Source organism: Lepus europaeus, chromosome 19, assembly GCF_033115175.1.
Source record: "Lepus europaeus isolate LE1 chromosome 19, mLepTim1.pri, whole genome shotgun sequence".
NCBI lineage: Eukaryota > Metazoa > Chordata > Mammalia > Lagomorpha > Leporidae > Lepus > Lepus europaeus.
The window spans coordinates 45,081,813-45,104,598 of NC_084845.1; the positions used below are offsets into that span (position 1 = coordinate 45,081,813).

The following is a 22,786-nucleotide window of genomic DNA, read 5'->3' on the forward strand; positions in this document are numbered from 1 at the left end:
CAGCAAGAGTGTGGAGAACCCAGTGTGCTAAGCGCGTCTTAGCCTTCAGTTCCTAAGAGCCGCAGTGCAGTCAAAACGGTACTCTGAGGAAAATGGATGGCCTTAAATGTCGCGATGAGAAAACACGACAGCCTGAACATTAGGATAAAGGCAGAAAGTAAACAAAATGAAGTTGGTGGGTTGAATTGAACCAGCGGCTAATGTTTTAAAGAAACAGTCAACACTTAGCAACATTTCAGAAAATACATAAAATAAGTTGTGAGAGTTTAAGTGTGGAAGGAAATCTCAAAAGTTGGAGCCTTCCCCCGTTACTGACTATCTTTCTAAATATGATCTGGTGTGCCTAAGCCTGGGCTAGGTGGTGTGGCTAATGGAAAAGCGATTTATAGATAACACCATCATCTTTACGGCGGTTTTCTTTTTGTAATCAATTACAAGAGTAAATCCAGCATGAACTATGTATCAGGCACTAAAATAAATGCCTTTGCCTTGATTATTAACTCTTTTAATCCTGAATAATCAAGCCAGAGTCTCCAGGCACAGGGGGGGAAATATGTGAATCTTAAAAAAAATTTTATTTATTTATTTATTTATTTGAAAGGCAGAGTTACAGAGAGACAGAGGCAGAAAGAGAGAGAGGTCTTCCATCCGATGGTTCACTCCCCAGATGACCACAATGGCTGGAGTTGCGCCGATCTGAAGCCAGGAGCCAGGAGCTTCCTCCAGGTCTCCCACGTCTGCGCAGGGGCCCAAAGACTTGGGCCATCTTCTACTGCTTTGCCAGGCCACAGCAGAGAGCTGGATTGGAAGCGGAACAGCTGGAACTTGAACTGGCGTCCATATGGGATGCCGGCACTGCAGACAGTGGCTTTACCCGCCACGCCACAAGGCTGGTCTCATGTGTGACTCTTCCTAGAGAGACCAAAATGTGTATATAAAACCGAATTTTGGATATGGATTCAGTGAAATAACTCATAATCAGGAAATAATGAACTAATGGCTCCCCACAATAACTTTAGCCGCATGTGTGCCGCTCTCTGTAGAACTGTCGCTGGTCTGTGCCCTTCCAACATACGGACTCGGATTCCTTCCGTTTCGCATGCATCCCAGTAAAAACGGGGGAGAAAAAGGAGTTTCGTGTATATAGCTATTGGCCCTGCACTACTGACTGGTTCTGGTGGGAGAGAAGTTCCGCTCTGACCCAGCTTTGCCAGACCCTCATCCCCTGCCTACCTTTGCAAAGTTTATGACACCTTGTGGACCGCCTCAATGAACTGCTTAGGCATCTCCCAGGGACTTGGAAGGAGTCCGGTGTGTGTGGGTCCCTAACGCTTGAATTTCCTCTGAGCGAATATGCCTGTTTCTCTCATATCCCTTACTCCTTTCAGCCAGACTGGACTTGCCTTTTGCTATGATCAGGCGCTGCCCCCGCCCCTCGCCCCTGCCTAAGCCATGCCCTCCTTCACCTTGTAGCTTATTTCCAGGGGGTTGGGCTTCCGCTTTAACGTTCTTAAGTGTTTTTCCCTTTGCACCCCTCAGCCACTGAGATTCAAGCTGCTGGTCCTTCCCGCGCCTCTGAGACCATTGCAGCTGCTTTGCACCTCCCGACACTCGCTGCAGCCAGCTCAGATCCCTGAGCATCCCTTGACTGACATCTGGCCAGCACCTCCTCCTCCCCTGACCTCCTGATTGACATCTCTGATGTGTGAGCTTTGAGGTAGGGTTTGCTTATTGTGCAGTTCACACCATTTTCAGCGTTAAACTTTTTTGATGCATTTACTGAATTGTGCAGCCATCATCACAAATTTCAGAACATCGCTCTCACTCAGCGCTGTGCCGTCTGAATATGCTATTTTGTGTTCACCCTCTCTCAGTTGGTGGACATCTGAGTTCTTTCCAGTTTGACAGTGTGGATGCTGCTGCTATGAACTCTCACTTCCACGGCTTTGTGATGACATATACTTTCACTTAGAACTGTCACTAGGAGGGGAGTTACTGGGTCATCTGGCAACTTTGTTTAACATTTTGAAAAACTACCAGTTTTTTTGTTTTTGTTTTTTTTTTTTTTTTGTTTTTTTTTTGACAGGTAGAGTTAAGGCGGTGAGAGAGAGAGACAGAGAGGAAGCTCTTCCTTTTCCCTTGGTTCACCCCCCAGTGCCCGCTGCGGCCGGCGTACTGCGCTAATCCAAAGCCAGGAGCCAGGTGCTTCTTCCTGGTCTCCCATGTGGGTGCAGGGTCCAAGCACTTGGGCCATCCTCCACTGCCCTCTGGGGCCACAGCAGAGAGCTGGACTGGAAGAGGAGCAGCCGGGACCAGAACCTGGTGCTCATATGGGATGCCGGCGCTGCAGGCAGAGGATTAGCCAAGTAGCCACGGCGCTACCAGGTTGTTTTCCAGAGTGAATGTAGCACTCTGCCGCCCCACCGTGGGGTTTCTCCAGGTCCTCTGCAGCTCCTGTCATTGTGCCGATCACCTAGGCCTGCCTTCTGCCCCGGCCACACCCTCCTCTACAAACACCTCTCAGGCATTCTGGAAGGCTCCTTTCTGCAGGTGCAGAGTCCTCACATTCTTCACCACCACTAGGAAATTGAATCTAGGACTATGACACTTTGTGTTTCCTCACCTCCATCATCTACGTCCTCACTTGTCTTTGTCCTTGGCCTCGATTGCACAGTTCGTTCTTAACCGCTTGGTTTGAATACATCCTCTTTTTTTTTTTTTTTTTTTTTAAGGTTTATTTTATTTGAAAGGCAGAGCTACAGAGAGAGAGAGAGAGAGAGAGAGAGAGAGACCTTCCATCTGCTGGCTCACCCCCTGCAAATGACACTAACAGCCAGGGCTGGGCCAGGCCAAAGCCAGGATTCAAGAGCTTTATCTGGGTCTTCCATATGAGTGCAGGGGCCCAAGGACTTGGACCATCTTTTGTTGCTTTCCCAGGTGCATTAGCAGGGAGCTGGATGGGAAGTGGAGCAGCTGGGACTCCAGCTTGTACCCATATGGGATGCTGGCACTGCAGGCAGTGGCTTTACCTGCTCTGCCACAGCACCGGCCCCTTGAATATATCCCTAACAACCTTGTTACCTCCCTCCCTGGAACTCACATGAATTCAAGGGGCTAAACTGCAGCCCTGCTAAGATGTGGTTGCAGCTACTCCAGCTATCCGCAAGCACCTGGGCGTGGCTGGAGAAGAGTTACGAGTCGCGTGGACGGGTCTCACGTGTGGCAGTCCTGTTACACCCCTGGTACTTGTGCTCCCTTCTCTCCGGAGTTGACACTTCAGCTCTCCCACCCCAACGCACACACCCCTTGCACAAATCCGCTCTACCCTCTTGCCCATTCTAGTGAATACCGACTTAATGCCTTGTTCAGACCAAAAGCCTTGGAGCTGGCCCGGTTTCTCCCCTCACCCCACCCCCAGGCCACATGATGAATCCCTGTCTAATCGCATCACCAACTTTGTGAGTACTGTCCTGGTCCTAACAATCAACTGCTCTCCCCTGTACCCCCGCCCTCTCTCTCACTCCACCTGTGGGATCCGACAGCCTCTTCTCCACAGGGCCTACAGGGTGGGGGAGGGGTCCTCTTGGTAGCTCAGCGCTAATGGCCAGGAAAAAAAACCCAACTTACTAGAGGATGTGATACTCTGAATGTAATTCAGTGCCTGAAGGAATTTCATATTAGATCTGTGACTTTAATTTTTAAAAGGCTAAGCAAATTTAATTAAATGGGTAAGCAAGGAATGTTTAAAACATTTTATTAAATTCGAGTTTAGACTTAGGTTTGCTAGTGTTTGAAAGCTTAGGAGATTGCATGAAGCTTTAGGTCTTTCTTATTAGTTATTCCAAGTATGTGTGCAAACCAAACAGGTTGAGTTTTGAAATGTCTAAGGCAACTAGATGGTGGATGCAGTGTTTAGGGCTTAACACATTAAGTTTTGCGCTAATTGAACATCCATCAAAGATAAGCCGAGGTGTTTATATTTGTAGCTGTGAAGGATTTGGAGTTGATCTTAAAGACACAAGATGAGAGGCCAGTGCTGAGGCACAGCGGGTTAAAGCCCTGGCCTGCAGTGCCGGCATCCCATATGGGCGCCGGTTCGAGTCCCGGCTGTTCCACTTCCTATCCAGCTCCCTGCTAATGCACCTGAGAAAGCAGCAGAGGATAGCCCAAGTCCTTGGGCCCCTGCACCCACATGGGAGACCTGGAGGAAGCTCCTGGCTTCGGATCAGTGCAGCTCCAGCTGTTGCTGCCATCTGGGGAATGAACCAGCGAATGAAAGATCTTTCTGTGTCTCTACCTCTCTCTCTGTAACTCTTTCAAATAAATAAAATAAATCTTTAAAAAAGACATAAGATTGGCCGGTGCTGTGGCTTAACAGGCTAATCCTCCGCCTTGTGGCGCCGGCACACTGGGTTCTCGTCCCAGTTGGGGTGCCGGATTCTATCCCGGTTGCCACTCTTCCAGGCCAGCTCTCTGCTATGGCCCCGGGAAGGCAGTGGAGGATGGCCCAAGTGCTTGGGCCCTGCACCCGCATGGGAGACCAGGAGAAGCACCTGGCTCCTGGCTTCAGATCAGCATGATGCGCCAGCCGCAGCGGCCATTGGAGGGTGAACCAGCGGCAAAAAGGAAGACCTTTCTCTCTGTCTCTCTCTCTCTCACTATCCACTCTGCCTGTCAAAAAAAAAAAAAAAAGACATAAGACGAATCTGATTCTTGCATGCCCAGCTTTAGTAACTAAGCTATTGCTTAAACACTAGTAACTGCAGGCGTCCTATCTGAGAATCTTTGCTCACTTCTGAAGGTTTCCCCACAGCGCTTCAAACACACTAAAGTGCAGCGACTTCTCATGTCTACCCTACATTTTTCCTGTTATTTTCAGAAAGAATATTTAGAAACTGCTTTTGAAATTATTTCATTAATTTTCATAAAAGAATTTTTAAAAAAGATTTTATTTATTTGAAAGATAGAGTTACAGAGAGGGAGAGACAGAGAGAAAGATCTTCATCCACTGGTTTCACTCCCCAAATGGCCGCAGTGGCCACAACAGCTGGAGCTGCGCCGATCCAAAGCCAGAAGCCATACCTGGAGCTTCTTCTGGGTCTCCCACGCAGGTGCAGGGGCCCAAGGACCTGGGCCATCTTCCACTGCTTTCCCAGGTCACAGCAGAGAGCTGGGTCAGAAGAGGAGCAGCTGGGACTAGAACCTGCGCCCATATGGGATGCCAGCACTGTCGGTGGAGGCTTAGCCCACTATGCCACAGCACTGGCTCAAGGGAAATGTTTTTAAATCAAATATTGAACTAACAAAGTTCACAGAGTTGGACATTTTAAGACGTTTAATTCCAATTATCATTTTCAATTTTCTTAAGTCAGAGCCCATATTTCTGTTTGTTTCAACTTATTTCTGTAGGTCCCGGGGAGGCCCACAGGCCGTGGGCACCATGCCCCAGTGCCTGACAGGAGTCCTGCAAGTTTCCCAGGACCGAAGTCACTGCATGGCGAGGGACAGCGTGGAAGGCCACTTCCTCGGAATTGCAGCTGTCCTGCCCAAGTCGTACGGCACAGTGGTTCCTTCCTGAGATTTTACCCCACACACTGCCGAGTGCAGGGGCCGGCGTCGTGGCGTAGTATGTCCAACCTCTGCCTGTGATGCAGCCAGCACCATCTATGGGCGATGGTTTGAGTCCTGGCTGCTCCACTTCCCATCCAGCTCCCTGTTAATGCCTCTGGGAAAGCAGTAGAAGATGGCCCAAGTGCTTGGGCCGCTGCACCCATGTGGGAGACCCAGGAGAAGCTTCAGGCTCCTGGCTTCAGCCTGGCAGCCTTAGCTGTTGGGATCATTTGAAGGGTGAACCAGCAGATGGAAGATCTCTCCCTCTCTGTCTCTCCTTCTAACTCCATCAAATAAAATTTAAAAAAAGTAAAGGAGGTGGCAAAAAGGTTTCATTCCAAATACTACTACCTACCTGAAAAAAAAAGTATGTGCAAATGTGTTCCTTGCAGCCATACCAGTAATATTGAAACACAAGAAACAATCCGGGGCCAGCACTGTGGCGCAGCGGGTTAATGCCCTGGCCTGAAGCGTCGGCATCCCATATGGGCGCCGGTTCGAGACCCAGCTGCTCCACTTCCAATTCAGCTCTCTGCTGTGGCCTGGGAAAGCAGTAGAAGATGGCCCAAGTCCTTGGGCCCCTGCACCTATGTGGGAGACCTGGAAGAAGCTCCTGGCTTTGGATTGGCGCAGCTCCAGCCGTGGCGGCCATCTGGGGAGTGAACTATCGTATGGAAGACTTCTCTTTGTTTGTCTCTGCCTCTCTTCTCTCTGTAACTCTTTCAAATAAATAAATAAATATAAATAAATCTTAAAAAAAAAAAAAAAGAAACCCAGCACCCATTGACAAAGGATTGCTTCAACTCTGATACACCACACAATGGAGCGCCATACAGCCCTGGAGAGGTGGCAGCTCCAGCCATCCGTGTCACCACGGGACAATTCCTACAACTGAATGAAGTCACAAGTTGCAGAGAGAGAATGTATACTCTGGTTACATTTCTGTAAAAAATGAAAATCGTTCTAATTAAGAAATGCTAGTAAATGCGCAGGGGTAAAATGAGAAGATACACACAAGTTTAGCAGGGGTTACCCCAAGGGAGGCCAAGAGCTTGTGTGTGTGCATTGTGTGTGTGTATGAGGTGCTGGGACGGGAATTTCATTAATTACATTTTTGTTTTACCACAAGCATGTTATTAGTTTAGTAACCAGAGAAATCCAGTATTAAACCACCAAACACAAATGAGATGTGAAGATGTGAGCTGACGTTCTGAACATCCAAGCGTATTGTGGATGGAGCTGTAGCAGGTCCTTGGGTCGGTGGGCTTCTTGTCTCCATCTCTCAACATCAAAACCACTAACTCCTCCTTTACCTTCCTTCTGCAACTACAGCTCCACTCTCACCCACCCCCCAGTCTTCCACAACATCCAAGATTATTTGATGTGCTTCAGAGGCTTCTGGGAAATAAGACTTGCTCAGGGGAAGCTAGAGAGAGCTCTCGTTTTGGAAAATGGGGGGATGGGTAGCTGGATGGGTCACTGGATGGACCCAGCATTCCAATTTCTGCAGGCATCTAAAAAATCCCAAACCAATCAACGATCTGTCAGGCGACCTCAAACAGCAGCGGGTCAACATAGGAGACACAGACCTGTCACGTGGACGAATGCCAACATCCCAGATATTCAGGGGACCAAGGGAAATGTGCAGAGCCTGGAGCCAGCTTGAGGCAACCAGGCTGGCAATGGAGCCAGGAAGTACCGGGTCACCTGCGCTGTGTGGCACCGGCCTCACAACTCTGGTGTCCAGCGGGGATTCAGTTCCAAGCTCCCACCTCAGGAACTGAACACTGTGGCATCGCAGTAGCACCGGAAAAGGCCTCTTTGCTTCCGGCCTTGCCCGGGCTTCATATACTACACGTCCTCGCTTTGCCTTGTCGTTCAGAGGAAGCAGCGGAAGAGCAAGGGAGGCGGAGTGGCTGCCCCCCGCTGCAGGACTCAACCAGCCTCCAGGCTGTACTACTGGAACAGGGTGTTGGGGTTGGGGGACAGGACTGGAAGACGGGATGAACCGGGGAGCTACAGCAGCAGGCCACTTACTGTTCCTGACTGGGAGGTTTCCCCGCTCCCCAGGACTGGCTCACTCCCCACACCTGCCCACTCAGCAGCTCTGTGGAAAGTGTCCTTCTGACTGGCCCTCCTCCGGCTAGAACCCGGCACAATGGGCGTCTGGGCCACGCAGTCCTCTGGGATGCAGGTCTCAGTGAATGGCTGCTTCCGCACTGAACACTCTCCATGCGTTTCTTTTAAAACCTTTTATTCAATAATATATACTTTTAAAATAAAATGTTAACTGCCCGTCATGCCATATGTTGTCCCCACTCCCCCGCTGCGGCGTCTGTGGTGTGCTGGCAGGACAGACGGCCACGGGACGGGACAGCAGGAACCGACCATTCTGCACACCCTTCACAATTCCCATGCTTCTGGGTTAGGAGGGAGTCAACAGGAAACCAAAGGCATGTGAACCTTTTACATTCGGAAGTGAGGTTTGATACACGGTGGTGGGCTGCCCTTCGCTTGGTCTGATTCGTGCTCGCCAAACCTGCCACCGTTTTGTCTGCTCACGGAACGTGATCTCTCTACACACCTTAAGACGTTTGATTTGGTTCTTGTTCTGCTTATGGAAAAGTGGGAGAAACCGCAACAGACCTGGGGAAAGAGACGGGGGGGGGGGGGGAGGGGAAAGACGGCGTTAATCGATCGGACCCTCTGGGAGAGGCCCCCACCTGTGTGGGGCTCCCTTCTCTTGAAGAGGCCTGAGGACAGAATGTAAGCTTGCCTTTCCCTGCCACTTGGTGGTTTTCGGTTCCAAGCAGCACCCTCTCCCCAGCACCCGAGCACAGGCCGACCTCACAACCTTCTGCCAGTTCAGGAAGGCGCTCTGGGCCTCCTGCCTCTTCTCGTGAGTCCAGCTGCTGATGTGGAAGCCTTGGAGCCCCCTGACCACTCTGCGCATGCCAAGCTCCAAGTTCAGCAGCCCAAGTCGAGGTCCCCCTCACACCTGATCCCATCTGAGAACATCCTGGGCAAACATCAGTGACTTCGTACTGATTCAGAGCAAAGGGTCCACTAACAGAGCATGAAAGGAACTACCCTCGGCATCGGCAGGCCGTGCGGCCTGAAAACTCTTCTCCTTCAATGTCTGGTCCAGCAAAGAACGCACTGAGATGCCAGCAGCGGAATTCTAGAAGTGTCTCCCAGATTGGGACAATACTAAAAGAAAGGACCTGAATCATTCCACGACTTGGGCAAAGAAAGGGTCCCACGCCTACAGAGTGCACAGTTAAGTTACTGTGTGCCTTAAGGCACTTCAATCCATCTCCAAGGGGCCGACTCCTCTGGGGGGATCTGAGAGGGAAGCACACCAGACACACCACCGTCAGCCAAACAGTGGGCCTGCAAGTGTATGCCTGTGTTCCAAGGAACCGGAGCAGGGAGACATTTGCATCAATACAGAGCACTGGGCCACAAGTCACAGTCACGCAACAAAGGCAATCCCAAGCAGCGGTCGTCTGAGTGGTGCGGCCCAGCACCACAGTAACCCCGCAACTCTGCTCACCCCACTCCCGCAAGAGCAAAGCCCTCCCGCCACGGTGAGGGGCCTCGACCACCAGGCTGGCCTCTATGCAGCTCAATGATCCCACCCGTCCCCCCTGCCCCCCAAGACACAGGAAATTCAAGTTAAGGTCCTCATAGCAACAGTTTGTCTTTCACTTGGGAAGGCCAGTTATTGTCAACATTTTTATTTATGAAAACAGGATTTAACATGGCATTTTTCTTCCCTCTAAGGGCAGCAGCACAGAGGTCACACATCGGTCGTCCAGGGATACAAAGAGGCGGCCAACGGTGTCTCAAGTAGTCACTTGTAAAGGATCACAACCCACGCAGTGTGGCTCTTCTGCCAACAGAAGGCTCCATGGTTCTTGAAGATTATCCGAACTTTCCACTGGGTGTCAAGATTTCTGTCCCAAACTCTTGTTAGTTATCATTTACAGCAAGAAGAGCCAGCAAGTGAAAAACTGTTAATTTATTGATTCAAAGTTCTTTTTCTTTTTTAAAAACAATCCCCAATACATGCAGTTCAGGGTTAAGTATCACATTTGTAGCACACTGTTGAGTCTCAACACAGACGGAGGTATCACCTGCACAACCCCATCTCCTTTCCCGCCAGCCTCTACAACGCCTGGCTGGGAGTGTGGTCGCTAACATCCACACAGCTCAAAACCGCACCACCTGTTCTCTGGTCCCGATGTTTCCCTGCCACCTGCCCTCCTTCCTACCCCGTTCTTGAGCTAACTTTTAAAAGGCAGGACATTACCCAGTTTCAATTCATTAAGCTCACTTGCTTTAAAAAGTTTAATTCATTCAACTTTGGCTTCTCCGTGTGCTCGTGTGGCCCCTGTCTGCTCTTGCTGTCGGAAGGGTTTCAGTTTAAATGATGGCGACTCTTGTCAGTTATCCACTCATTCATTTGTAGGAGGGAAGTTTGCCTTTCCCTGTGGGTGTCCATGAAGTAACACAAGTTCCTAAATAAATCATCTAATCTGAACTGGCATTAAAGGAAACTGTTACCTGGGCTCTCTTGAGTTACATCAATGCATATATAAAAATTCCTGCAGCTGTCGCTTGTGTCCCCACATAGTTTTGCTTCTCTCCTCATCACTGCAGCACCTGGGAGAACCTAAGCCATTTCCCTGAGTAGCACAGACCCACAGCACCCAGGTCCCCCTCTGGGACTCAGCACCTGACTCTTGAGCACCACCTTCCAGTCCCACTGGAACCACTCCGGGGGCAGGGGTGTTCCAGGACATGTACTCGGGGCCTTCTAATTTTAGCCCCACAGGAAGTGTTTCCTCCTCGAGCTCTGCTTTCAGGTTTCTTTTACTGGTTCCTTTTACCTAGACCCGCTCTCGGTCACTCTCCACACCCAGGGATTAGGTGCTCTCCTCGGTCTCTCATCAAGCAGTCCGAGTACCTTCCTGTGTGCTGGAGAATGCACTGTGCGTACGGGTGCACTGGACAATGTCTGGGGCCTCCCCAGGCCAGCACTGGCACTTCTCTAATGGGTAAAACACCCGGGATGCTTGGTCTGCCTTACGTACTCAACAGTTTCTCCCTACCTGGAGAGGGGACAGGAGCAAGGCCAGCTGACGGGACCCAGGGGAGCACGAACTGCCACAGATGCACATGGCACGGAGCGCGGCCCAGTTCCGCTCACACTGTGGGTTTCGCCACTGAAGCAAACCTTGCAGTTGTGCTCGCCTGTGGCCAGCCAGCAGCGCTCCACCCATCTGGATTAGGCACGGGAACCTTCTGTTCTTACCCTGCCAGCTCTATGTTCTTGAACATAGGCAGTACCTGAGATGACAGTGTAACACTACCCTGTTCCCCATGTTTTTTGCTTTTCTTTAGGAAATAATTAAGTCCTTATCATAGGCACTTTAACCTGTTATAAGGTAACGAAGCAAACAACAATTACTGAGATGAGCTTAAGAAAATATGAACTGAACTGGATAATGAGTGGGTAAATTCACCATAGTTTAGTCTAAAAATAAGACTAGACTTCCACTCCCAGTCTCTTTCTCTCTCTCTCTCTCTCACACACACACACCCACACACACACACACCACACCCACACCCACACCCCTCCACACATCCTTTTGGAAGTTCTGAAGGCTACCTAACCCAGTTAAACCCTATAAAATCTCAGGGGAGCTGGGTTCATCTGGAGACAAAATGGTTTTGCAGACAGGTAAAAGGGAAAGCCTGGATTAGACTCCCTTCATTCTGGGGAAGGCCGGCCTAGCTGTGAAGACCAGACCGGGGAGGGAGTGAGCATTTCACACCCAGTTACGCTCTAGGTCTAAGGCATGATGAGAGGTCGAAAGAACAGGTGCTAGAGAAGTAAACTCTCCTGAACAAGGAAGAACCACTCCTGTGTCACAGCTGCAGTTACAGAACCAAGGCCGAGCAGCTTGGCTGTGTCTGCGCCAATGTCATGGCCAAAGGAGAGGGGAGGAGGAAGTCACTCTGCTTCTCCAGATGCCTTTACTGCTTCTGGGGACCTATGTGGGCAGGGGGAGCAGGGGACAGAAAGGGTTACTGCTTCCCCAAGACCTCCTGAGTAGGCTCCTGCCTGGTCCAGACAACTTGCAAAATAAAAAATGCAGGGGGGAGGGGAGGAGGTGCTAAAGGAGACAGGAGGCAGGGGAGCAGGAAAGATACCCGGTGCCTGTGCGCGCACCTGAAGGCTTCTGATCCCCAAAGCGCCGAGTCTGGCTGCCTGACACGTATCGGCAGGTTCAGCCGAGAGCGCCCATCTCATTTTTGATTTGCAGGTAGAACAAATGTTTACGTTAATATTCAGAATGTGCAAGGCTGTCAGGCAGCAATGATATGAGAACCTTAACAATGTACTTCCTGGCTTCGGGATTTTATATTTTTTAATCCGTAAACTCAACTCTACAGTAAGAGAAGAGTTTCATTTGCATTTTAAGTTTCCATAAACCAAACAACAAAAATAGAATCTACATTTAGAGATAGGACCTGCTACCAATACGATTTTATTTGAATATGGAATGTAAACAGATGTTTCAAACAATCTAACCTTATAAAAATGTATGGCATTATTGAATGGTTAATAGAGAAGTCCTAGAGTGTGACTAGGGGAACACCTCTAGCACTAGCTCTAGCCTAGGTGTTAGGTCCCCAGAGCTGCAATACGGCTCTGCAGCTGGGGCAAAGGGACCAATGGCAAGCCATGCTGACGGAAAGGTAAGCCCCCAAATGCTATCAGCCCCATCACTTTTTTAAAACAAAGTCTACTTTCTTTGCTAACTTGAAGGTTGAGTTAGCACGGTGAATCAAACAAAAGCTTTAACACTTGCCCCAGGGCCACTCCCTCCTTCCCCAAGCCCCTGTACATGCGTCTCCTCTCAGGCGCCTTAGTTATGGGATGGCCTTGCCCACACAACACCAGTACCTTCATGCCAGAAAGACTGATCATCGCCATCACATTCACGTATCACACATCAGAGCTGACAAATGCACAGTACCCCGATTACAGCCAGAAACTTTCTCGTAGGGGTAAAAAGGAAAAGGGGGTAGGAATTGGCAGTACATTTTTTTTTCAGTTAAGTCTTTCCTGAAAAATTCTAACAGGATATTTTTCTCTTCCCCCGATCTGCCTGAAAACTGACTTTCCAGTTTTAGTTATGGTTCTGAACAAAAAGGGCTTTGTTTCACAGATGCATTAAAATAGGTGTACACACTGGGACGTGCTGGGAATGGGGAGGTTTTCCTTCCTTAGAAGGCTGTGGGGAAAAAAAAGCCAAACAACAAAAAAAATAGCAACAAGATTTTATGGTTAGGGAAATCCACAAGTGTTACAGTGCGCTCCCAGTGACGCACTCGGCATGGAACTTTTGAGACCCACAGACCTGCTCACGGCATCAGATTTTAAGTGATGCCTTCTGACACCAGAGAGGGCTCTTGTGAAAGCAAGTGATGAACAGCACATGTAGAGCAAGACTGCAGGGATGGGAGACATTTCCTGGAGAGCTCATGTCATAAAAAAAAAATACATAAAACATGGATTTGTAAAAGAGTTAAAAAAAATACTGTCACTGTTTTAATATCTCTTTCTTGTCTATGAGGCTGGTGTGTCAGTACAGACTGCTGACGTTTGCTAAAACTGGAGCCTGAATTCTCGTCAAAGGAAACCCAGACCACAATGGAATAGATAGGAAGTCAGATATTCAGAGCTTGTTGATTGCACGGGTTAATTCCACAGTGCTGTCCTGTGAAATAAGGGAAATGTACAACAACTCCGAGTTTCTCATCTCCCATGCATTCCAGAGGCAGAGTGCCCTCAGATCCTGAACTACGTGCAGGGCCAGGCCGCAACGGCAGCTCCCTGCCGACTAGTACTGGGGAGTTGCTTTCTTTTTGACAGGCTTTTAGGTCTTTACTCTTCTTTTTAGAAGGAATGATTGGAATTTCTTTTTATCACACTGTAGTTTTCCTTCAAGATTTGTGTTGGGTTGGTTGGTTTTATTGGCAAGCATCAATGCCAAATTACCCGTCGCTCTCCCGTCTTCATCGTGCTGCCGTGAGACCACTGGAGAGCACAGCATTATCTGCACAAGGCTGGGACTGCTCCTTCACCACAGGGTCTGCAAGAAAGCAGGGTCAAGGTCAGCAGGGCCACTGGGGAGGGCAGCCGAGCCCTCGGCGGGGACACAGCCTCACACGCAAGGCGGGTCAGCCGCGTGCCCGAGTGGAGTGCACATCACACACACACGGACACCAATGTGGAGCATGATGTGGAGCCTGTTCTTGTAGCCAGCTCTTACACCTCCTCAGAGCACAGGCTCAACCGCTGGGACACGCGGAACCCCCCCTTACCATTGTTCTAGGGGTCTGCTATCTCACGGTGCTCGCTTTGAATACTAACCCTCATTTCTTCAAACCCCATGCAATAAGCCGTTCGGAGCAAACGGTGAATAACAAGAGCCATCAGGAGTCTACCAGTCCTAAGCAGCAGTAGTTTAAAATTTTCTTAGCTGAAGTACAGAATGGATTCAGAAAAGGAGACCGCGAATGGCACGTGACACACATCAGTCTCTGAGCTAGCTCAACGGGAGAGGAGCTCCGTGCCAGGCCTGGGGTGCAGGGGGACGGCAAGCTGCACTTGTCTGAGGGCTCTGAGGGCGGGAAGGCAGACGGTCAGCCCTTCTAAAATCTGCTGTCTCCTAATGTGTAAGGGCCAGAGGTTCAAGACCAGAGCAACAAATTCCTCAGGCGGGGATTTAATCTCTGGAGGGAAGAACGAAGCTGGAAAGACAGCACATCAGTCAAGCAGCCAATGAAAATGCTGAAAGCTTCCACTCCGACTCAGCGAATGACCGAGCCACTCACGTAAGCTCCCTGTCTCCAGTCTCCTCCCTGATTAGACTGTCACCCCAAAAGTGAATCTTCCGAGCAAAGTTCATTTGAAACACACTCTATCAGTAGCAAGAGCCACCTGTATAAAATGAATGCACAGGGCTGGTGCTGTGGCGTAGCAGGTAAAAGCCTTTGCCTGCAGTGCCGCCATCCCGTAAGGGTGATGGTTCAAGTCCTGGTTGCTCCACTTCTTTTTTTTTTGGGGGGGTGGGGGTGGGGGATGCTCTCATCTTTATTTCTGTGCTTGGGGCCGGTTGCGTGTGCACCAGAGGCCGGGGGAGCTGCAACTAGCCGGTCGGGGAGGGGGCTGCAGGAGCGTCACCGCCACCCCAGTGCTCCACTTCCCATCCAGCTCTTTGCTTTGGCCTGGGAAAGCAGTGGAAGATGGCCCAAGTCCCTGGGCCCCTGCACCCACGTGGGAGACCTGGAAGAAACTCCTGGCTTCGGATCTGTGCAGCTCCGGCCATTGCGGCCAATTAGAGAGTGAACCAGCGGATGGAAGACCTCTCTCCCTGTCTCTCCTCCTCTCTGTATAACTCTTTCAAATACAAGAAAACTGAATGCACACAAACTTCTGAGGTGCCAGTCAGATCAGGTCGATTTCAGTGAGCTGTTGCCATACCTGCTTTCCTTTTCCTCAAATTTCATTTGTCATTTATTTCTTTGCTTTTTTTCTTTAAAGATTATTTTATTTATTTGAAAGATGTAGTACAGAAGAGACAGAGACATCTTCCATATGCTAGTTCACTCCCCAAATGGGCTGCAATGGCCAGGGCGGAACCAGATGAGCCAGGAGCCAGAAGCCTCATCCAGGCCTCTCATGTGGGTGCAGAGGCCCAAGGACTTGGGCCATTTTCCGCTGCTTTCCCAGGTGCATAGCAGGGAGCTGGATCAGAAGCACAGCAGCCTGGACTTGAATCAGTACTCATATGGGATGCCAGTGCTGCAGGCAGTGGCTTAACCTGTTATGTCAACTCCAGCCCCTACTTATTCTCTTCTTTAGAAATATACTATAGTGGGGCTGGTGCTGTGGTGCACCAGGTTAAAGTCATGGCCTGCTGCACCGGCATCCCAGATGGGCACTGGTTTGAGTCCTTGTTGCGCCACTTCCAATCCAGCTCCCTGCTAATGTGCCTGGGAAAGCAGCAAAGGATGGCCCAATTCCTTGGGCCCCCGCACTCACATGGAGACCCAGAAGAAGCTCCTGGCTTCAAATTGGCTCACCTCTGGCCATTGCAGCCACTTGGGGAGTGAACCAGAGGATGGAAGACCTCTCTCTTTATGTCTACCTCTCTCTATAACTCTGTCAAATAAATAAAATAAATCTAAAACAAAATTATAGTTACTTACTTTTGACTAATCACTAGCTTTAAATTTTTTAAACAAATTTATATATTTTATTTTTTTAAATACGGAGACAGACTGAGATTCTCCATGTACTGGTTCATGCCTCAAATGCCTACAAAAGCTAGGTCTGGGCCAGGCCCAAGCCAATTTGGGTGTCCCGCAGGGGTGGCAGAGACACAAGTACTTGAGTCATTGTCTGCGGCCTCCCAGGGCACACATTAGCTGAAACCTGGAATACGAAGGTGAGGCAGGGAACTCAAATCCTGGCACCCTGATACAGGATGTGAGTGCCAAACGCCCACCTCTAATTACTTGCTTTTTAATGTATATATTTGAAAACAAATTTTTAGATCTTTGTGATCTATTGAGGGGGCTAGGAAACTGTCAAACAGACTAGACCCAAGGGAGCTCCAGCTTGTGAACAAGCAATTACTTCTGGGGATCAAGAAACCAGTTTGCGAAGTTGTCTCAGCTGTCTAGGACTAATGAGGTCACACTGCAACAATCTACTCCAAAGAGCCAGAATGCCTCTGAGCGTCTCAAAGATAAAGGGTGAAAGATGTTCCCTTGAGTGAAAGATAAACCCCGGCCCCCAGTCCCTGGTGACTCACAGAAGTACGGGTGCTCCATGGCCTCTTTAGCGGTCAGCCTCTGTTGATGGTCGTATCGCAGGAGTTTGTCCAGAAGATCTAGGGCCTCAGGGCTGACAAGGTGTCTGTTTTCACTATGGATAAAGTTCTCCCAGCGTTTCCGGGAATGTCTGAGAAGAAAACGGAAGCATTGGTACTCCGAGACCATGACTCAGAATACCAATGAGAGTACAACAAGAGTCCTCACCTATTAGGGCCAAAGCCAACAAAATCATGGAACCCCGGGCTCATTACGATCCTGCTACATCTCATTTTCACGGGTGCCCACCTTGCCCCCCACTGTCATATTATAGCATCATGACACAAAACAGTGTCTGGGGTTCAAAAGGACTAGTCAAAACCTCAGCATTTTATTTAGAATTTGTAACCTTTCTCAGTGATCTTTTATTCCCTAGGCTGTTATTCTGAGTAATATTTACTGGTCAGGAGATGTATTTAGAGGACTAGCCTCAGAAACACAAAAATTCCAAAAAATATACTGTTTATTGGAAACTGTCAAACTTTAACATGATGGCATTGCACCTGGAAATTCAAATATGCTATAGAGAACACAGAGAATCTAATAATCGCTTATTCAAAGAACAATCGCAGCTTTCTTAGATTGCTATTAAAATAAACACATGCTGCACCAGAAAGTTTTCTCTAACATTACGATTTTCCATCTTCTATCCAAACACAAGTTATATCCTGAAGAAATTAAATGATTAGAAGATACAAATTATCTCAAAATACCATGGGGAAAAAAAGCATTTCACTTTTGATACAAGTAGGAAGGAGAAAGAAAAGTGATTTTGGCTAACCTTCCCGCTTCCAAAATGGGGTGAGGCCAACCCCCCCGCCCTTACTTACTGTCCCAGGATATCATTGAAGTGTGGATCTAGGTCTATGTGATACTTCTTCAGATACCCATACAGCTCATCGGTACCCAGAACCTTGGCAATCCGAACAAGCTGAAACATAAAACAAGTTGACCGAATCACTGAGCACAGCAATTGGACTGCAAGTCTGTGAGGACACAGGACCAGGGGAGCCAGAAGACTCCGAACCATCAGGCCTCCAGGGCCCAGATCCAGATTTGAGTCTAATGTGGGCTGACAAATCCAAGGACATGAGGTCCACACAAATGCCTATCACCGTACTGGAAGCTCATGATCACGGGAGCATCAATCTAGAATCTGCTGTAGTAGACAAGGAGGGGCCCAATTGCTTCATAAAATCACTTGGCAAGTGTAGCACAGAGGACACCATCTGTCTCTGTAACCAGGGAGAAGATTCTGAGACATTCTTTACCTTGAAGAAACGTTTATATGCAGACATTGCTATTTAGTGAGTGGCTCGAAAACAGCATTCCTAACTAAGGACATTATTTTTTAAAAAATATGTATTTATTTATATATTTATTTGAAAGACACACAGAGAGAGAGATATATATATATCTTTCACCCACTGGTTCACTCCCAAATGGCTGCAAAGGCCAGGCAGGGGCCAGGAGCCTGGAACTCTGGTCTCCCAGGTGGGTACAGGGGCCCGAGTACTTGGGCCACCTTTCAGTGTTTTCCCAGGCACATTAGCATAGTGTGTTGGGCTGCAAGGCCGGCATCCCCATTTAGGGGTTGGTTTATGTCCTAGCCGCTCCACTTCTGATCCAGCTTCCTGCTGATGTGCCTGGGAAAGCAAGATGGCCTAAGTACTCGGGCCCCTACCACCCATATGGGAGACACAGATGAAGGTCCTGGTTTTGGCCTAGCCCTGACTGTTGCAGCAATCTGGGGAGTGAACCCGTGGATATATAGCAGGTATAGCCAGCAGCAGCTTAAACCACTACGCTGCAACAGTAGTCCAGACATCCTTTTCTTGGCATTCAGCCCCAGTAAACAGAAGTGGATGGCGTCCACTCACCTGGTCATAGTTGTCCTGCCCGTGGAAGAAAGGCTCCTTCCGGAAGATCATGCTCGCCAGCATGCAGCCCAAACTCCACATGTCCAAGCTGTAATCATACATCTGAGGCAATAATGATCAACAGTGTCAGAAACCCACTTCTCTGATAAGCATTTCTTATCTTCGTTTACAGATTATTTAAGAACTGAAAGCTTGCCTCTCCTCATACAAAAAAAGTACCCGAAAAAAATCTGCAAGTAGCTTTTGGGGGGTAGAATAATGGCTGGGTTCTGGAAGGATCTAAACTGACTAAATAAACAGCAAAGAGGAAAAGCCCCAAAGAAGTTTAAAAATAACCCCAAGAAGCTCTATTAACAAGTTTACCTGATAGTCCACAAGGAGCTCTGGTCCCTTGAAATACCTTGAGGCTACACGAACATTATACTCCTGAGCAGGATGATAGAACTCTGCCAGGCCCCAGTCTATCAGTCTTAGCTGCAACACGACAGAAGTAAAACGCATGAAAGGAGGGTTTCCAGGCGCCAGTGCCAGAGAACAAGGCTTCATCACACAGGCAATGATTATATGGCCACAAACAAAATGTGAGCAGGTGCACTCGTTAAAAAATTAGTTTCAGCAGCTGTCTAAAAGGTCCCTTCTAGAGTAGAACACCTGGAGTATTTTTTGCTGTTGTTAATTTAAATTACCCTGGCTCACCACTCTCTCCAGATAACAGAACTCAATGTTCACAGTACTTCCATGTGTAACATATTTCCCCGCATTCATAGCTTTCGTTATAAGCTCCAGGCATAACTGCAAAGGGTGGGGACATTGCCCCATCCCAAGACTGAAGCACTGCTCTCACTTGTCATTAATGGACTACTAGCTGATCCATTTACTCACCATCAGCGACAACCAGAGCTGGCTATCAAAAACAGGAGAGACCCAAGTGTATGTTTAAGGCCAGGCAGATTGGTCTGAGGGTCACTGAGAAGCAAAGCAGAAACCACCATCTGTAGTTTCTGAGACCCTTGGGAAAACTATGACCAAAATAAAACAAGCGATAACAGTTAGGGTCCTCCGTCTACTTTCCTTGTGTACTGTTGCTATGCAAAGCAGAAACCAACATTGGAAGGGGAAGAAGTAACAGTAATTAACCCAAGTCCAAAGAAAAGAGCATGGTCTCCAGAAACCACCGTGGTCGTGGAGAGCCTCCGGGTCTGCCCTATGCCTTCTGATTCGGGCTTGCCACTGCCTGGCGGTAATGGTACCTTTTTCTGTTGGTGATCTATCATGACATTGTGAGGTTTCACATCCCTGTGCATGATTCCCTTGCTGTGGCAGTAATCCAGAGCCTATTAGGTAAGAAAGCACAGAGAAAAGTAAGCAAACCCTCAACCACCCTCCAATGCAAGCATATGCTCATTAGTGACACCTTGACTTGAATACAACATCCCAAGGTGGGCTCAATGCCTGTAATCAACAAGGGAAAACAAGCTTCCAAAGGCACCCCTGGCTCTCTGTGCACACCACGGCTGGCAGCTGGTGGGAAGAGGGCTCTGGAAGGAACATCAACGGCTATGAGGAAGGTATCTTTTAAAAGGTAGAAGAAACCAGATTTGGAAACCCCACTGGAGTCGCCTCTCACAGTGGTTCAAAGGATAAGCCAGAATGCACGTGCACATGGAAGATGACGTGCAAGTACATCTTTCAACATGGCTTGTCTTTTAGACAAGTGTCCACATGTGTGTTCCAGATAAACAAGCATTAGTATTTTCCTAAAATACAACTGCTGAGTCACTTGGCCTTTGTATTATTACTCAGAGAAGAGCTTCCTTTACTTGATACAGATAGGGTGTTTATGTATGCAAGTCCGTGTTTCAGAAAATCCAGAGTTGTGCTACCATCACCACAACTTTTCCATTAGCCCCAAATTTCTGTTTAGCAGAATCCTTGACCTCTACCCACAAGATGCCAGTAGTACCCTCCCACGCTAACATCCAAAAACAGTTCCAGGTATTGCCAGATGTGCCCTGAGAAGCAAACCTGAGCCGGCTATTTTAGAAGACACTGCATGGACATCTTCACGTTGGAAACCAGGGAATGTTCCCTAGGATCTGCATCCCAGAAATGAGCTCCTCTAGTCTGTATCAAATTCTGCTTTCCCCACACAAAAAACGTATGAAATACACACTGCTTTTTATTGCAAGATCAAGAATTAGCAGTGCTAAACTATGGTGACAGAAGAACACCATCCCCAGGGAAGGGAACATGAAGCCCTCAGGTTTGTTCATAATATTCTCCACCAGCCCCGCGGCACCGTCTACAACCACGGAAATACTCTACACCTTTGCTCTACCGTGCTTCACAGCAGCTGACGTCCACACAAGGCCACTGAGCATCTGAATGTGGCTACTGTGGGTAAGGATCGGATTTTTAAATTTCACTTAATTTCAGCAGCTACCTATGGGAAGCAGCTACTGTATCAGACAAGGCAAGTACTATATCAGACAAGTAGATCTGGGTGATGTTTTAAACAAGCAAAATTTAAAAAATACATTTCAGATTTATTCACTTCCCCTCCTCCTTCAATTCTATTTTTTCTTTGTTTTCTAACACTTGTCAAAGATCCCAGCTCTGGAAGGCACACCTGCCTGAATCTGTGTCAAGGCTCAGACTCTGCTGCAGGCCCCAGCAAGTCACTGAGCAATCGTCACCCAGCAGCCACAACCTCAGTGAAAATCGACATTTTCAACCAAGTTAAATATTTCCTCTTCCTCACCCTTACTGCTCCCTGCAAACACCACCATCGTTATCAAACACTGACTGGTATTTCACCTAGACTTTGCCCAAAGGAACAAACCAACTGGGACCACAATACTTGGGAAGAAAACTAAAGGCTGACTAAACAGAGGAGGGTAACTAATCCTCTTGTCAAGTTCACCAATCAGACTCCCTGTGGAGGTACTGACATGCTTTAACATTCCTTGAGGAATTACTTTGGTTTTCAAACCTGGTACAGTTTGTGACCACTGGCATAAAAGATGCTTCTCGGGTTTCATCTGGGCTTCTGTGCCTCACCAGCAGACCGAGTGTGCCCTGACTGCTTCCAAGCAGGGAGATTAGACACGGAGCAGCTGCATGGCCAGCCTGTGAAGAGCTGCGCCACTGTGATGTCTCTGCCTGATCCAAGGATGAATGTTAAGGTTATAGAACTGCTACCTTTGGTGCTGCCTGACTTGAAAATAACCAAGTGTGAGATGCGGAGTGCACTCTCCTGGGGAAAGCTCCTGGGCTTCTCCGGGATGCACCTCCAGGAAGGGAGCTGCCTCGCTGTTCAGTGCTGCAAACCTCATCCACCCTAGGCTTCAAATCTAGTTTGGAGAGGACAGGGGAAAAGGCAGGTCCTAAGTCAAGCTCCGCCTCTTCTGCTGTTCTGTCCTTACTGACAAAGACCTCAGACTTAGTGTGAACACTTCTCTAATGACTAGTGGTTAGAAGCGCTCGTAAGAACGAGATTCATTTCTCAGAGCTGCTGTTCACATTCCCATTCCTCAAAGCCCAGCCTGACAGCCCGATAACTTAGTTTACACACGAAGCTTCACCTTAGCAGTTTTGTCTGATAACGTCAGCATCTTAGTCCAAGATCCACAATCCTACCACAGTGTGCAACATCATACACTAATACATACATTTCTGGCGGAATCCACAGCTCGCCGCAGGCTCTTAGTCATGCATGATCCTAGGAAGCTAGAACTTACTGGTCTGTTCTACTTTATAAACCTTTTTAGAATTCTTCATCTAGGCATTTACCTGGACAGACTAAAAAGATCACTCCTCCATCAATCAGTACTATCTTCAGTGTCACAGTGCTTGAAATTAGGAACTCTCCTAGAAGGTCTACTAGCCAGGGGTGGCGGGAGGGAAGAGTGGCAGTCTCACACAGGAGAAAACCAGCGGCACATGCTGCCATCCCCGTACACCTCACTGTTACCTTCACCAATGCTCTTCCATCAAGAAGTGGAGTTTATTTCTTCACCCTTTTAAGACGGGGTGGCCACGGGACTTGCTTTGCCAATAAATTACTGGCAAACAAGACACAAGAGAGGGTTGAGCTCTGTACCTGTCTTGTTGCTAGGAAGCCCAGGACCATCCTGGGGGCAGCCTGGAGATTCATCTCCCAGATGATGAACCCTCAGCTATCCCAGCTGCCCCAGACACATGAACAAGGCCACCCTAGGCCACCCTGTCCCAGTCAGGTCAACAGTTAACTTACACAACTATGAAAAACAATAAATTATTTAGGTCATTACGTCTGGGGTGATTTGTTATACAGAGAAAACTACTAGTAAGCCTGA

The 22,786-nt window shown here is 48.5% G+C and overlaps 1 protein-coding gene across 3 annotated transcripts in view; it reads right to left on the reverse strand.

Moving 5' to 3' along the window:
- Positions 1 to 7,882: 7,882 nt before the first annotated feature.
- The window catches only part of CSNK2A2 (casein kinase 2 alpha 2), a 41,256-nt gene continuing 26,352 nt past the window's right edge, over positions 7,883 to 22,786 (reverse strand). Inside the window, exons 6-12 of one of the 3 annotated variants that reach the window (XM_062177759.1) lie at positions 19,700 to 19,783; positions 18,813 to 18,923; positions 18,450 to 18,551; positions 17,400 to 17,500; positions 16,512 to 16,660; positions 13,688 to 13,781; positions 7,883 to 8,256 (exon numbers count right to left, since the gene is read on the reverse strand). In XM_062177759.1, coding sequence (XP_062033743.1) covers positions 13,705 to 13,781; positions 16,512 to 16,660; positions 17,400 to 17,500; positions 18,450 to 18,551; positions 18,813 to 18,923; positions 19,700 to 19,783 — 624 coding nt within the window. In that variant the 3' untranslated portion in view covers positions 7,883 to 8,256; positions 13,688 to 13,704. Of the gene's footprint in view, positions 8,257 to 9,302; positions 13,782 to 16,511; positions 16,661 to 17,399; positions 17,501 to 18,449; positions 18,552 to 18,812; positions 18,924 to 19,699; positions 19,784 to 22,786 lie in introns of those variants that run through there. The other 2 variants (XM_062177758.1, XM_062177760.1) reach the window with 2 other exon arrangements.